The sequence below is a fragment of the Vulpes lagopus genome, chromosome 24 (genome assembly GCF_018345385.1).
Source record: "Vulpes lagopus strain Blue_001 chromosome 24, ASM1834538v1, whole genome shotgun sequence".
Classification (NCBI taxonomy): domain Eukaryota; kingdom Metazoa; phylum Chordata; class Mammalia; order Carnivora; family Canidae; genus Vulpes; species Vulpes lagopus.
In genome coordinates, this window is record NC_054847.1 from 2,623,240 (window position 1) to 2,639,890 (window position 16,651).

Sequence of the window (16,651 nt, forward strand, 5' to 3'; positions counted from 1 at the left end):
TTTTTTATATCATTGTTTTAAATGCATATTAAATATTTTGAATTTTTTGTTTTAATTTCTAAATGGCAATATCTGTAAATATCACAGTAAACAAGAATTTGGGGGAATCTTCAATTTTTAAAAGCAAAGGTATCCTGAAATGAAAAGTTTAGAAGTTATTGCTCTAAGGAAACTGTTTCAGAAGTAAGCCATCCAAGTTATTAGGATGTCTGATGGCTCCCAAATTTTTGCTGCACTTTATTATCACCTGGGAGGTTTAAAAAAAATCTCTGCTGGGATGCCTGGGTGGCTCAGTGGTTGAGTGCCTGTCTTTGGCCCAGGGCGTGATCCTGGAGTCTCCGGATCGAGTCCCACGTTGGGCTCCCTGCATGGAGCCTGCTTCTCCTTCTGCCTGTGTCTCTGCCTCTCTCTGCATCTCTCTGTGTCTCTCATGAATAAACAAACAAAATATTAACAAAAAAAATCTCTGCTGCCCAGTTCATATCCCATATAATTAAATCTGAATGAGGATGAGAGCCTAGAAGCCTGGATTTTAGGAACAGCTGGCTTTAGCTTATATGTAGGTAACTTTATCTACAAAATGCTCTATGTTTTTTGTTTATTTTTGCAAAGATGAATTTTGTAATCCACTGAGAATTAGTTTGTCCACTTTTTATTGGTTTAAATACTTGGTTAGTTGGGATGGCTGGGTGGCTCAGTGGTTAAGCATTTGCCTTTGGCTCAGGGCATGATCCTGGGATGCAGGATCAAGTCCTGCATCTGGCTTCCTATGGGGAGCCTGCTTCTCCCTCTATGTCTCTGCCTCTCTCTCTCTCCTCACTATGTGTCTCTCATGAATAAATATATAAATCTTTTAAAAAACTTGGTAAGTTAATATGCATTTTAAAAAATGGTGCAAAACTGGAAAATGTCTCTTGTATACTAATCACAAGGATGAGAACCACACTCCATAACCACTGACTTTATCTCCATTTAAAACTTTTTCTTTTTTTTTTTTTTACTTTTTGTTTTTATTATGCACTACATTAATACACTGCATAACCTTCCAGGAGAGGTAGATGAGCCATAACCGAGGTATTTTTCATCAATCAGGAAAATGCTTCCTTAATGGATATTCTCCAAACACTTTGACACATAGTAACGATTAACTCCACTCGCCTATCTCTTTGCATCATACTCCACTGATATGGATAATAGGCAGCCCTTTTTTCCTTGCCCCCATTATTGAACCTGTGGATGTGCGCCGTGGCTGTGCAGGGGATAACCAAGCACACGGCCATGACGCCAATTCCGAGAATCTCGAACCACATTGCACCGCGGTTGGCAGGGCCTCCATTTAAAACTGTTGGGGTGGGGGGTAGAGGCTTGGGTCATTGGTTAAAGATCTGTCTTTAGCTGAGGTTATGTTCCCAGAGTCCCGGGATCCAGCCCTGCATCAGACTCCCCCGCTTAGCAAGGAGTCTACTTCCCCCTCTGCCCCTCCCTCACCCCTTTCATGCTCTCTTGCTCTCTCAAATAGGATCTTAAAAAAAAACAAAACAGTTAATGCTATAGGTTTATTTATCCCAGAATCACACTTTTGAAAGATTGAACTATTACTTCCTAACTAAGTTGACATCCAGAATATGGTCATATGGATTATACGTAAAAGTTAGTTTTTAACTTTTGGCACAGAAAACTACATCTAAAAGCACAGGTATGGGCAGCCCAGGTGGCTCAGTGGTTTAGTGCCGCCTTCAGTCCAGGGCCTGATCCTGGAGACCTGGGATCAAGTCCCACGTTGGGAACCAGCTTCTCCCTCTGCCTGTGTCTCTGCCTGGAACCAGCTTCTCCCTCTGCCTGTGTCTCTGCCTCTCTCTCTCTCTGTCTCTCATGAATAAATAAAATCTTAAAAAAAAAAAGCACAAGTACAGTATCAGGTAATGTGCATTAAAAACTGGTCTAATATCTACTAACATGTTTCAGTAGCTTTACAACTAAGTATTAGTGGAAGCTACTTAACCTTAGGTTATGAAGAATTACAAAGTTAAATCTTTGGCTGAAAGTTATAAAAGTTGGAAAACTGCTATATTGAGAATTAATTAAAATTGATCTTTGAGTGCTTGGGTGGCCCAGTTAAGTGACCAACTCCTGATTTTGACTCAGTCATGATCTCAGGGTGGTGAGGTTGAGCTGGTATTGGACGTCCCACTCATTGGTCAGTGTACTTGTCCCTTTCCTGCCACTAAAATAAAAAAATTGATCTTTATTTTTAAAGATCTTATTTGTTTATTCATGAGAGACCCAGAGAGGCAGAGACATAGAGGAAGAAGCAGGCTCCCCATGGGGAGCCTGATGCGGGCTTTGATCCCAGGACCCCAGGGTTATGACCTGAGCCAAAGGCAGATGTTCAACCACTGAGCCACCAAGGTGCCCCTAAAAATTGATTTTTACTGTGCAGTTTAGTTATCAACAGATTTATGATAGCAGTCTAAAATGCTTATCTTTTGAGTTAATTATTTCCTATGTGTATTCTCAGCATGGGTGGTTTGTTTTTACCTGCTAGTGAGTTGCTCATCCTAACTTTTCTTTGCTCATGCTAACTTTTTTTTTTTTTCATGCTAACTTTTTAAATGGACTTTTTATTGAGATAATTATATATACAATATATTTGTGAGCAGCAATACAGAATGATCCTATGTACCTTACCTAATTTCTCCCAGCGGTAACAACTTGGAAAACTATAGTACAATATCGCAAGTCAATTATTTTTTTAAAAAGATTTTATTTATTTATTTGAGAGAGAAAGTATGTGAGAGAGAAAGCATGAGCAACTGAGCAGGGACCTTGATGTGGGGCTGGACCCCAGGACCCTGGAATCATGACCGGAGACTAAGGCCTGATGATTAACCAGCTGAACCATCCAGGCACCCCTACAAGTCAAATATTGACATTGATTTAATCTACCGATCTTACACAGATTTTCTGAGTTTTTTTTTTTTTTAAGATTTTATTTATTCATGAGAGAAAGAGAGAGACAGATGAGCCATAACGTGTGAGACACAGAGACACAGGCAGAGGGAGAAGCAGGCTCCATGCAGGGAGCCCCATGTGAGACTCGATCCCAGGACTCCAGGATCATGCCCTGGGCCGAAGGCAGACACTCAACTGCTAAGCCACCCTGGTGTCCCTCTGCAATTTCATTATATGTATATATTTGTGTATCTACCACCATCGTCAAGATACCTAGCAGTTCATCACATAGTAGTTCCCCTTTTATAATCACATCCTTCCTTTATCTCTTACTCCTGCCAATCACTAATCACTCCATTTTTGTCATCTTGTTATTTCAAGAATGTCACGTAAGTGAAAGTATACAGTATATAACTTTGTAGGTAGGTTCATGTATCTCCTACCACAGTTGAGATACAGAATCATGTGAACTTTTAAAAACTACGTAAACAGCTACCTTCTTGTTTATTTTTTAAAAAACTGAATGGACTCAGTATAAATTGTTCCTGATTTGTTCAGGATTCATATATTAAAGATTTGGCAGTGAAGAAAAGGAGACCATGGTCATTTGGTATTGGCCTTACTTACCATTTATGTAGGTCCCCTCAAAAGTTTTGTTGACAGATTACATAGCATCTCTTTTAGGGTAGATTATTCATCCCAGGACCTACTTAATTGGTTTGGAGATAGGTGATCTTAAAATAGAGGTTTCCAGACTGAGGTTCTGACAGTGAAGTCAAGGTTTGTTTTAATGAGAGTGAGGATCTTAAAACTTTTTATTATTTTCAGAAGTTCTACACTAATTATACTTGCTATTCTAGCTATTTAATGCATCAATAATTTGCTCTTGGTTAGAATTATTTCATCTCAGTTTGGAAAACAAAGCTTTTTAGTGCTGATGAGAAACTCTGATTAGTGGTTGATGTGATAAGAATTATTTGATTTGATAATTGGACCAGATTCTGGTGCCATAGCTACTACCACTTGGGATAGTTGCTTCATGTGAACTTCTTTGGCTATGAATACACAGTGGTAGCAGAAATTAAGTGATCAAAAGAGGAAGATACATAGATAGGAAATCCACAGGAAGAAGATACTTTTTTTTTTCTTTTTTTTTTTAATGGTGACTCAGTATACACACATGTACAACTGAAATAGTTTCACAAAAGCAGTTCTTTCCTGTAAAATATGTAGTTCAATATTATGTGTTCTATTTTTTTTTTTTTTTTTATTAAAGTACTGTTGGTTGTTAGCTAAATTGGTTTCAGGAACCATCAATATGATGTGACTTCTACTTTAAAGAAAAAATACTACTAACATTAGTTCATAACACTTTAGGTCATGGAGGTTTTTTAAGTAAATTCTGTTCCCAAGATCAAGAGTTGCATGTTCTACTGTTTGAGCCAGCCAGATGCCCCAAGTTGTTTTTTTTTTTTTTTAATAATTTTTAAAAAAATTTTATTTATTTATGATAGTCACACAGAGAGAGAGAGAGAGAGAGGCAGAGACACAGGCAGAGGGAGAAGCAGGCTCCATGCACCGGGAGCCCGACATGGGATTCGATCCCGGGTCTCCAGGATCGCGCCCTGGGCCAAAGGCAAGCGCCAAACCGCTGCGCCACCCAGGGATCCCTCCAAGTTGTTTTTTGATTCAGAGCCTCAGTTCTATCCTCCTGAATAGTAGTTTAAAGATCTTTGGGGCTCTTGGGTGGCTCCGTCAGCTAAGTATCTGACTTGGTTTTGGTTCAGGTCTCTCAGGGTCCTGAGGTTGAGCTCTGGGGTCACGTTCCTTGCTTAGTGTAGAGTGGGTTTGTTCTCTGTCTCCCTCTGCCTTTTCCCCCACTTGTGCTCACGCATGTGTTCTCTCTTGTTAATCTTCTTTCTCATAAATAAATCTTTATTTTTATTTATTTATATTTTTTTATAAATCTTTACGTGAAAAAGATCTTTTTATTCAATTGTGTGAAACATTTAGTAAATCCATTTTGGATTGAAATTGTGGGGATTAGTTAAATTATAGCAAGGTTATTTTCCTGTAGAAAAAAAAAATATATATATTTTTTCCCCCTGTGTTTTAGTTTATCAGCTGTGATAGTAAAATTTTTCTAATGGAGTCAGAAATGTTTGGATGATTATTTTGGACTGTGTTTGGTTGGAGGAAAAGATTATGCTGGCCCTGGTATGCTGAGTGAATGAGAGAGAGCATTACTTAATTTGTTTCATTTCACTGGGTCTTTTCCTCCTACTTATACTTAGCCCAACCCAAATTAAACTTCTTAAGACTGACTTGTGCTGTAAGCATCCTGTTACATTCCTATTGCCTATGATAGATTGTTTCTGGCAAACAACTATAGTAGATTCTCTTTGTAGTAGTAGATTTTCACATTGCTTTCTTTTTGAGCTCTTCTGTTCTTATAAACTGTCAATATTTTGAGAGCAGACTGTGTGTATGTCTGTGTGTCTTTAGTGCCTGTCAGGTAGTAAGTGTTCACTGATAAGTCAGTGAAATGAATTGCATTTCTCATTATGCTTCCCCATGCCACAGAGCGTTTTCATGTATTTCAGCAATTTATTTTTCTTTTCTTTTTTTTAAGATTTTATTTACTCATGAGAAACAGAGGTAGAGTATACACAGGCAGAGGGGGAAGCAGGCTCCATGCAGGGAGCCCGATGTGGGACTCGATCCCGGGTCTCCAGGATCATGCCCCAGGCCGAAGGCAGCGCAAAACCGCTGAGCCACCTGGGCTGCCCATTTCAACAATTTATAAGTATGTGTTTGTTTATGGCTAGGAACTGCCTCAGTGATTTTGGTGGTGGCTGCTTATTATCTTACATATGTAGATATTTTTAAAGATTTTATTTATTTATTCATGAGACACACACACACACACACACACACACACACACAGAGGCAGAGACATAGGCAGAGGGAAAAGCAGGCTCCATGCAGGGAGCCCAATGTGGGATTCGATCCCAGGACTCCAGGATCATGCTTTTAGCCGAAGGCAGACATTCAACTGCTGAGCCCCTCAGGCATCCCTCTTATATTTCCAGTTTAGGTCTTAACCTTTCTCATGAATTTTTTTCCTGTTCATTCTATTTATTATATTATTCATATTTTTAAGGCTTTGTTAATACTTGAGTACAGTTTATATTACTAAAATTAGAGGTTTAGGTTCAATAAAGTGAGTTATTATTTAACAATACAAGAAAAAAATCTTTTTAAGATTTTATTTATTTGAGGGCTATACACACAAGTTGGGGAGAGGTGAAGAGGGAGAAGCAGAGTCCCGACCTAGCAGGGAGCCTGACACAGGGCTTGATTCCACGACCTGAGCTGGAGGCAGGTGGCCTAACTGACTGAAGTTGCCCCCCCACCCCCCTTTTAAGATTTATTAATTTTAGAGAGATAGCTTGAGTAGGAGGGTCTGAACGAGAGAGAATCTCAAGCAGACCTTGTGCTGAGTGCAGAGCCTGATGTGGGCCATGATCCCACGGCTCCGAGACCATGACTTGAGCTGAAACAGGAATTTGATACTTAACTGACTATGCCACCCCATAGCAGAGTTCTACAATGTAAAACTTGTAATGACTTCTTGAAGAAAAGCATTTATGTTTTTTTCTATCTACTTTTCTATCTTCATTTATAATTTTGGCAATATCACATCACTAAGCTTATAAAACATGTTACTTTTTATTAGTTGGGACAAGAACCATAATTATAAAATTATAATGTTGGTATGGACCTGTATGCTCAAATATTGGAGAAGTAAGTCTGGGTATTCTAGTTTGTTCAACAGACTAGTCACTACATTGGCTTATGGAATACATTATTTCATTCAAAATAATACCTTTTGAGCAAAAATAATCTTGAAGTTATCTATATTAAACTCATTGTCCAGGTTGAGAAAGTATATATAGTGGCTTACTTATTTTGGAGGGGAGTAGTTGAAAGCTTGAAGGCTAAGGATATGGTGCAAAGGCTAAGGGTATGGTGCAAACTTTTGTGAACTCAAGAGTCTTTGTATTTGCCAGATAAGTCCAGATACCACCAAGTCTGAAATCTGTTCTATGAACTTAGAAGTTATATTTGTGAATCAGAATGATATTCCGTACATGATGCAGGGCATAATATAAAGTTGGCACTTGATGAAAAAAAATTTTTAAAGATTTTATTTATTTATTCATGAGAGACACAGAGAGAGGCAGAGATATAAGCAGAGGGAGAGAAGCAGGCTCCCTGCAGGGAGCCTGATGTGGGACTCCATCCTGGGAACTCCAGGATCACACCCTGAGCCAAAGGCAGACACTTAACCGCTGAGCCATCCAGGTGTCCCGGCACTTGATGAAATTTTGCTGATTGCTTGAAACATCAAAGGTTTGTGTGTATGAGAAAGACATGATGAGTTCATTGTTTCAGGTGGATTTTTTTTTCCTTAGCTATTTGGTTCTCTTGTTAGTATGTAGTATGTATGTATGTATTTATTTTAGTATGTAGTATTTAATAACCATATCCAAATTACTTTTCTCTCTACCTCACTTTCTCTTATCTTGTAAGAGTTAAGCATCCAATTCTTTATCCCTCTCTTATCTTCTCTCTACCTCACTTTCTCCCACCATCCCTCACCCTAGATAGGAGATGAAAGTGCTATTGGGGGACAAACCTGATTTGAAGTTTTTTTTTTAAATTTTTTTAAATTTTATTTATTTATGATAGTCACACAGAGAGAGAGAGGCAGAGACACAGGCAGAGGGAGAAGCAGGCTCCATGCACCGGGGGCCCGATGTGGGATTCGATCCCGGGTCTCCAGGATCGCGCCCTGGGCCAAAGACAGGCGCTAAACCGCTGCGCCACCCAGGGATCCCTGATTTGAAGTTTTGATATTCTTTTAATGTACTTGAAGTGAATACTGTAGTAAGTGGAAATCACAGTAATTTTATTGAGGGATAAAGCTTTTCTTTCTTTTTTTATTTTATTTTTATTTATTTTTTTTAAAGATTTTATCATTTATTTATTTGAGAGAGAGTGAGAGAGAGCGCACGCGCGTGCACACAGGTGGCAGGCGGTAGGTGGAGAGGGAGAAACAGGCTCTTCCACTGAGCGGGGAGCCTGATGTGGGGCTCTGTCCCAGGACCCTGGGATCATGACCTGAGCCCAAGGCAGACACTTAACTGGCTGAGCCACCTAGGTGCCCCAAGCTCTTAATTTTTTTTCTGCATTTGGATATATATCTATAGTTCCTTGAAATGTAGTGAAGCATAAAGGATAGTTTAATGACTTGAGAGATGTTTCTTTCTGTCTGGGTCACTTATTTTTCAATCTTCTATATGGAGTTTTCTGCTATTTCAGTTAGAGAAAGCTGTTTTATTATTATTGCTAGAATCTTGGGGCAACCCATGTTGATGAGCCAGGAAGGCCAAGTATTTTGCTCCGACTGTCACTGTATGTATGTATGTTTCACCAGTTTATGGATTAGGGCTCTGTTTTCAAATACAGTCACATTCTGAGGTGTTCGAGGCTAGGACTTGAACATATGAATTTGTGTGAGGACACGGTTCAGCCCATAACAGCTACAAAGAGTCTCTATTTTGGTTTTGGTAAGTGACAGTGGTTTGCAGGAAGTGAAGCTGAAGTGTATAACGCTTAATGAAGTGACCACTGAAGACTGGTCACTGTATTGTGAGGAGATTTGTTTTTGTTTTATTTTAGGATCGGGTTTTTTTTTTTTTTTTTTTTTTTTTTTAGGATTTTATTCATTTATTCATAGGGACACAAAGAAGCAGAGACACTGGCAGAGGGAGAAGCAGGCTCCATGCAGGGAGCCTGATGCAGGACCCGATTTCAGGACACCAGGAACACCCTCTGGGCTAAAGGCAGGCACTAAAAACCACTGAGCCACTCTGGCATCCTTTAGGGTTGAATCTTGATGTAAAATATGAGTGTACTTTATCCTCTTCTTTTTCTTCCTGCTGGTCCTTTATTTTTAGAGCACAAGTAGTACTTGATCATTCAGGAAAACTTAAAGTTCTTCTTTTTTTTTTTTTTTTTAGAATAAATTTTATTCAACAAATCTGCAAATGGAAAGGTATTTTTGCCCATCTTCTTAAGTGAAGGAGTAATATTTTTCCTTGGCTTTAACATGTGACTCATTCAAGAGTGTTAGTAATAGCATAGTGATTGTTTTGTATTTGACTTCAGTTGTTTTTCTCTGTTTGTACAGTAGATCCTTGATTTGTCTCTTGGTTAAGTGCTTTGTGGAAGTTTTTTCCAGTAGATGAAATATCCCCCATTTTTTAGCTGAGGTGAAAATCACATAACATAAAATTCACTGTTTTAACCATTTTCAAAGTGCCCATTTCAGCACCGCTTAGTACATTCACAGTGTTGTGCATACACCACCTCTGCCTAGTTCCAAACATTTTCATCATTCCTAAAGGAAAGTCCACTCCTGTTAAGCACTCACTTTCTATTCCTCCTTTCTCCAGCCCCTGGCAACTGCTAATCTTTCTGTCTCCCGCTAATCTTTCTGTCTCTGTGTGTTCACCTGTTCTGGATTTTTCATATAAATGGAACTTAAAATATGTGACCTTTTATGTCTGGCTCCTTTCACTTAAGATATAGTATTTAAGCAGGTTTTTTTTTTTTTTTTTTTTTTTAAAGATTTTATCTACTTGTTTTAGTGGAGACAGAGGAGGGGCACAGGGATAGGATGAGAATCTCCAATCTCAAGTGTAGACTCCCTGCTGAGCATGAAGCCTGAGATGGGGCTCAGTCTCATGACCCTGAGATCCATCACCTGAGCTGAAACCAAGAGTGGACACTCACCTGACTGAGCCATCCAGGCGTCCCATTAACATAATGTATTTAAGATTCATCCATATATCAGTACTGTATTCCCTTTTCTTTTGGCTGAATAATTCTTTTTTTGAGATTTTATTTATTTGTGCATGAGAGACAGAGAGAGAGAGAGGCAGAGACACAGGCAGAGAGAGAAGTAGGCTCCATGCAGGGAGCCTGATGTGGGGCCCAATCCTGGGACTCCAGGATCACGCCCTGGGCCAAAGGCAGGCGCTTAACTGCTGAGCCACCCAGGAGTCTCAGAATAATTTTTTTAAAAAAATATTTTTTTAAAGAAAGATTTTATTTATTTATTCTTGAGAGACAGAGAGAGAAAGGCAGAGACACAGGCAGAGGGAGAAGCAGGCTCCCTGATGTGGGACTCGATCCCGGGATCACTCCCTGAGCTGAAGGCAGATGCTCAATTGCAGAGCCACCCAGGCGCTGAGCCACCCAAGTGTCCCTGGCTGAGTATTTTTAAAGCTTCTTTTGTTATGTGTAAAAATGAGGGTTTTTTTGTTTTTTAAGTAGGCTCCATGCCCAGTGTGGGTCTTGAAGTCAAGACCCTGAGATTAAGAGTTAGATGCTCTACTGACTGAGCCAGCCAGGCACCCCTAAAATGTTATTTTTGTAACATCGTTGATCAACCATATTTCAGTAAAAAGACTTAATTCTCATTTGAAATCAATAATATTAGTAGATTATTAGGATGATTTTATTCTAATAAAATTAGAAATGTGATGATTGTAACATGAAAAAATAGTAATTTTTAGGAAATACTTTTCAAAGCTACATCTTTTTATTTTTTATTTTTTAAAGTTTTATGTATTTAAATAATCTGTACATCCAACCATGGGGCTCGAACTCATGATCCTGAGATGATTGAGTCAGCCAGGAGCTCCAGAGCTGCATCCTTTTGGAATTACTTGCTTAAGTATCTGAATTAAAGCCATTAGTTGAAATCTGGATGCTGAAACTTAGTTGGACTCATAGGACAGTTGATTAAATAGATTCCTTCACCAACCTTATGGACTTAGCACACTTTGTGCATTCTAATTTAATTCACACATAGCACTAAGAAAGAATGTTTATCTCATTATAAATTAGCATTTGTGGGGATTCCTGGGTGGCTCAGTGGTTTAGGGCCTACCTTCAGCCCAGGGCATGATCCTGGAGTCCTGGGATCAAGTCCCACGTCCGGCTCCCTGCGTGGAGCCTGCTTCTCCTTCTGCCTGTGTCTCTGCCTCTCTCTCTCTCTCTCTCTCTCTCTCTCTCAGTCTGTGTCTCTCATGAATTAAAAAAAAAAAAATCTTAAAAAAAAAAATTAACATTTGTGAGAGACCTTCTGGGATTGCACCACAGTAATGGATATAATATGTATTAAATGTGTATTTTATCACACTACTTAGTTTTGTTCATTTGTTCCTCCTGTTATCCCCCTCTCTATTAGCATTATTAAAAGGTTTCATGAGAGACTAAAGTGGCAGGATGAATGAAGTAGGAATGCTAAAATATTTTCATCCAAAGGAAATCATACATTTTGTTCTGGTCCTTTAGTGTATTGAATGAAGAAAGGCAAATATAAGACTATAGAAAAAATGCAGAGTACATTCTCTTTTTTTTTAAGATTTTATTTATTTATTCATGAGAGAGAGAGAGGCAGAGACAGAAGCAGGCTCCATGCAAGGGGGCCCAATGTGGGACTTGATCCTGGACTCCAGGATCACGCCCTGGGCTGCAGGTAGGTGCTAAACTGCTAAACCACCCAGGCATCCCTGGAATGTAAATTTAATTGGAGAGCCTTAAAGTTGAAAAACTGTAAGCCCTTCATATTTAATCCATTCAGTTGTTAACTTAATGTTGACTATATAAGTATTTAAATATACATACTGAGAAATACATATCTGTGGTACATACATTTCTGTGGTACTTGGATCCTGAAGTTAGATATATATACTTACATTAAAACATTTTTTTCTTTTTAAAGATTTTATTTATTAAGAGCGTGAGTGTGGGAGAGAGAGCATCTCAAGCCGACTCTGTGCTGGGCACAGAGCCAGATGCCTGGCTTGATCTCATGACCTGAGCTGAAATCATGAGTTGGATGCTTAACTGACTGCACCACCCAGGCACCCCTAGATATACATACTTCTAGCATTTGTGTGAAATAGGATAGTTTATTCTTTTTTTTTTTTTATTTTTTTTTTTTTAATTTATTTATGATAGTCACAGAGAGAGAAAGAGAGAGAGGCAGAGACATAGGCAGAGGGAGAAGCAGGCTCCATGCACCGGGAGCCCGACGTGGGATTTGATCCCAGGTCTCCAGGATCGCGCCCTGGGCCAAAGGCAAGCGCCAAACCACTGCGCCACCCAGGGATCCCAGTTTATTCTGTTTTTTACACTATTCCTAGGAAAGTTAAAGGACAAAAAGTCATATTTAAAAAAAATTTTTAGTGACTCTTGCATAAATACAATGGTGTCTTATAAGCTTAAAATGATTTGTTTTACTATCAAACATCTAATGAAAATGTCATTAAAAAATGTGAATAGGGGATCCCTGGGTGGCTCAGCAGTTGGCGCCTGCCTTTGGCCCAGGGCGCGATCCTGGAGTCCCAGGATCGAGTGCCAAGTTGGGCTCCCGGCATGGAGCCTGCTTCTCCCTCTGCCTGTGTCTCTGCCTCTCTCTCTCTCTCTCTCTCTCTCTATCATAAATAAATAAAAAAAAAATTAAAAAAAATGTGAACAGTTCTCCATGATTCTACCCCACATCCCCTAACTTAAATGCACACAGCACATTCACCCCATGCTATTATTAATTGTTATTTTTTTCCCCTCCGTCAGGCTGAATCTTACAACAAACGCTTATTAGCACTTATTCTGTGAATTGGCCTTTTTCAAATGTATAACTGGTCTCTGCCATTAAATCTAATAATTGATTTTGTAAATATGTTGACTAAAAACTAGAAATTATACCTATTAGAGAATAGAAGTACAAAAAATGTCCATTTAAAAATGTTATCAAGCAGTGTTGCAGTGCTGGTATTTGTAGTGAAAGTCCTTTTTCCCTACTCTAGTGTCCTAGAACGAATACATCACCATGGCTACAGAAATTGGTTCTCCTCCTCGTTTTTTCCATATGCCAAGGTTCCAGCACCAAGCACCTCGACAGCTATTTTATAAGCGACCTGATTTTGCACAGCAGCAAGCAATGCAACAGCTTACCTTTGATGGAAAACGGATGAGAAAAGCAGTAAATCGAAAAACCATAGACTATAATCCATCTGTAATTAAGTATTTGGAGGTAAGTCCAGTTAATGTGCTTCTGATGATCAAACTTCGGCTTTTTAAAAAGAAGAGAGTTTTTAAAATTTAGGGTAATAAGTATAATAACTATGTTTCTTGAATTATAGTAGGATAAGTGGAATTTCAAATGAGGCCAATCACCAGTACTTTTTTACTCTGCGTTCATGAATCGTCTCAAAAATTACAAAATTTGAATTCTAGTTCATAGTTTAAACTTTTAGAACAAAGTTCACAGCAAATCTCAGAAAATAGTACTTTACTCTCAAGGCCAGCCTTAAAACACTTGTTAAACCCACAGTGTATATGAAATTTTAAGAGACTACCAACATAGGAATATTTCTGTGCGAACATACATTCAAAATAGCAATTTTGCATGTCTAAGACACTGGCTCTAAGAACACTGATTTTCCAAGCCCCTGGTGGTGGGTAGCTCTTCTTGTCAGAGAAAAGGGCTCCACTTTTCTTGAGGGTCAAGCAAATCTATATGGTGAAAGCAACTCTGACATGACAGCTAAAGGTGGAGTTAGGGCTGTCTAGACCTCTGCATGATATTTCTCTCTTTTGAGCTCTTTATTTACTTGTCTTCACCTAGGAATCATTAGCCTCTGTGATTCGTATTTCATTACTACTGCTATTACTTTAATCAGGTTTTTTTAAATTTTTTATTTATTTTTATTTATTATTATTATTTTTTTTGTTAGCTCATTGGGAATTCATTTTTTTTTTTTTCTTTAAAGATTTTATTTATTTATTCATTAGACAGAGAGAGAGAGAGAGAGGCAGAGACACAGGCAGAGGGAGAAGCAGGCTCCATGCAGGGAGCCTGATGTGGGACTGGATCCCGGGTCTCCAGGGTCACGTCCTGGGCCAAAGGCAGGTGCTCAACCCCAGAGCCACCCGGGCTGCCTCTTTAATCAGGTTTTGATCTCCTCTGGCCTCCTTTGAAGAACATTTTTTTGCTTTTTCTTACCTGAGACCATTTATTTATTTATCTATTTATTTATTTTAACGTGAGATCTTTTAAAGACCTGTTTGCATATTGGATAATTAGTATGTTGCAGACACATAAGAGAAAAAGATTTATTCAGAGATTAAGACAGATTTAGATTTAGATTTATTTAGGTTTTTCCAGGGAATTCAGTTGGAAAACTAGTCTAGGAGAGCTTAAGAGGAATTAAGAAAACCGAGGACAAGATATCAGGAATTGTGCTGACAATTTTGAGGGAACTGGAGACGTCTGCTTATCCCTTATCCTTTTTCCTTTTATTAAAGCATGGTCAGTGAGAATGTGTTGGGGTCAGCAGTACCTTGTTTGATTGGTTGGGGATGAAGTGAGTAAAGAGAAGAGGGAAATTCTAAACAATGTCAGTAGGATAAGGTCTTTTTAAGATACCCACTGTTATCTTTGTTATAGAACATAATGAAAAAGTTTTAATCCTATTTTCTCCCCATTTGATAGCTTACATTTTGTTAATATTTTAGTTTCGAACTGAGTATAATTGGACCATATACTAATTAATTAATTTGTTTATTTTTAAACAGAATAGAATATGGCAAAGAGACCAGAGAGATATGCGGGCAATTCAGCCTGATGCAGGTTATTATAATGATGTAAGTATTAAGATATGTTTATACTATCTTAATAAAACCGCTGCTTGGACATTTTGATGTAAAGCTATGTGATCTCAAATGCAAACATGGACTTTTTACGTTTTCATAATTAAAGCATTCCTAAAGAGATCATGTATCTGTGTACTCTGCGAGTTATTTTTTTTTTCTCAATTAAAACTTCTAAAGTGGACAAACTTTTGATTTGGGGCTTAAAGCAGTGTCCAAAAAAAAAAAAAAAAAAATAAAGCAGTGTCCAGCGAAAGATTGCACTGCCTCAGAGTCTGTGGAATAGGAAAGTTAATTTTAAATTTGGTTTATTATCAACCTGTTTTTATTTGTGTTGACCTTGAGAAGTAATTAGGGGAATTTCATACTTGATTTTGTTATTTGTTTAGTAATAATGGGCATTTAACCGTCCTGTATCTCAGTTTTCTTCATTTAATTAATGCAGACTGATTATAATCTATAATAATAGTTTTTTTGAAAGTCCTGTATAGTCCTGAATTTGTCTTTAGATGTTGAAATAATTACCTTGCTATGTCTCTGATTTATGCCCTGTGTGTAACCAGGAACTTTTAAAACACAATTTTCTCTTTTTGTAGCTGGTCCCACCTATAGGAATGTTGAATAATCCTATGAATGCAGTAACAACAAAATTTGTTCGAACATCAACAAATAAAGTAAAGTGTCCAGTATTTGTTGTTAGGGTAAGTATTCTGTTGGATTTTTTTTTTTGTTGGATATTTTTTAGAAAAATTAATCCTGAGTTATAACTTCTGAACATGTATTTAGCAGGACAAAATTGTTTTAAATGTATATCTGGGATAAAAATTGGTATGTTGCTGATAACTTCATTTTGGAATACCCAATCATGCTTTTGAATTGTTCATGTTGCAATTTCCATAGAATTCTCTGAGCAAGTCATAGGTCTGTATTGCAGCAGGTCTCAGACTTGCTCTTGAATAGCAGGGCTACTTTTGCTGCTGTTTAGAAAGCAGCATCTCAAAGTTAACGAAAACTGTTACTATGTCACTAGTAAGGAAAACACCTGAGAAGAGCTGAAGACCAATGGTTGACCATAATTGTTAGCTTCATAAAGGTACACAGTAGGTATTCAATACATTTGCATGACATTTTAAAAAGTATAATTTTTAGATAGTAGATTGGCATGGTTCAAAATTTGAAAATTTGAAGGGGTTTGCAGTAAAATGTCTTCCCATTTTTGTCTCCCAGGCATCCAGTTAATATTTCCATTTGTGATAGTATAATCATCATCTTTGTGGTTTGCTAATAAGTAAGAATGTACTTGTTGGTTAGTAAGGCCAGAAATGTAGGATAGAATTAACAGAGTTAAGCAAATAAGAATTGGGAGGAAAAAAGGGACAGAAAAAAGATAGTAATGGCAAGCAAGCATTGTGGCAAATGAGCAAAATAAGCAAGTCCCTGATATTAGGGAGGTAATGGTAGAGAGCAGGGAGAACCAAAGGGCTGGGGGAAATACTGCAGTCAGTCTTAGGTGTCCTATTTGCTTCAGAGGTCTAAAGCAGTAGAAACATCAGTAAAGAAACACTTGTTTTTTGGCTTCTTTTGTTGGTAGAGCCAACCAGTAAGTAGCATAATTTTGCTTGCCAGGGAATTTGATAAAAGGAGTTGGTGTGCAGCTAGTTTTTGTATCTTCTTAGCGTAATAGAGAAAATCTTTTTGAAATGAATAAAATCTGAGCATTTTGTATCACAGTACAGAATGATAAAATTGTATTTGTTACAGTTTGTTAGATAGGTAGATTTCTCATTTGGGGATCAAAGTACAAGGTCTTAGGAGACATTTGCACACAGTAGAGGCATAGTCCACATTAGAAGGTATTAAGACATAAAGTCCTGTGCTTATAGTTTGGTTGGAACCCATAGCA

The 16,651-nt window shown here is 38.1% G+C and overlaps 1 protein-coding gene and 1 pseudogene across 5 annotated transcripts in view; one reads left to right on the forward strand and one right to left on the reverse strand.

The window, feature by feature from the left end:
• Nucleotides 1-16,651, forward strand: part of WDR33 (WD repeat domain 33) — a 117,178-nt gene that overhangs the window by 37,774 nt on the left and 62,753 nt on the right. For all 5 annotated transcript variants that reach the window (XM_041739985.1, XM_041739986.1, XM_041739988.1 and 2 more), the window contains exons 2-4: nt 12,903-13,129; nt 14,674-14,742; nt 15,345-15,449. In XM_041739985.1, the coding sequence (XP_041595919.1) occupies nt 12,926-13,129; nt 14,674-14,742; nt 15,345-15,449 (378 nt within the window). In that variant the 5' untranslated portion in view covers nt 12,903-12,925. The remainder of the gene's footprint in view (nt 1-12,902; nt 13,130-14,673; nt 14,743-15,344; nt 15,450-16,651) is intronic.
• Nucleotides 1,105-1,310, reverse strand: LOC121482106 (annotated as a pseudogene).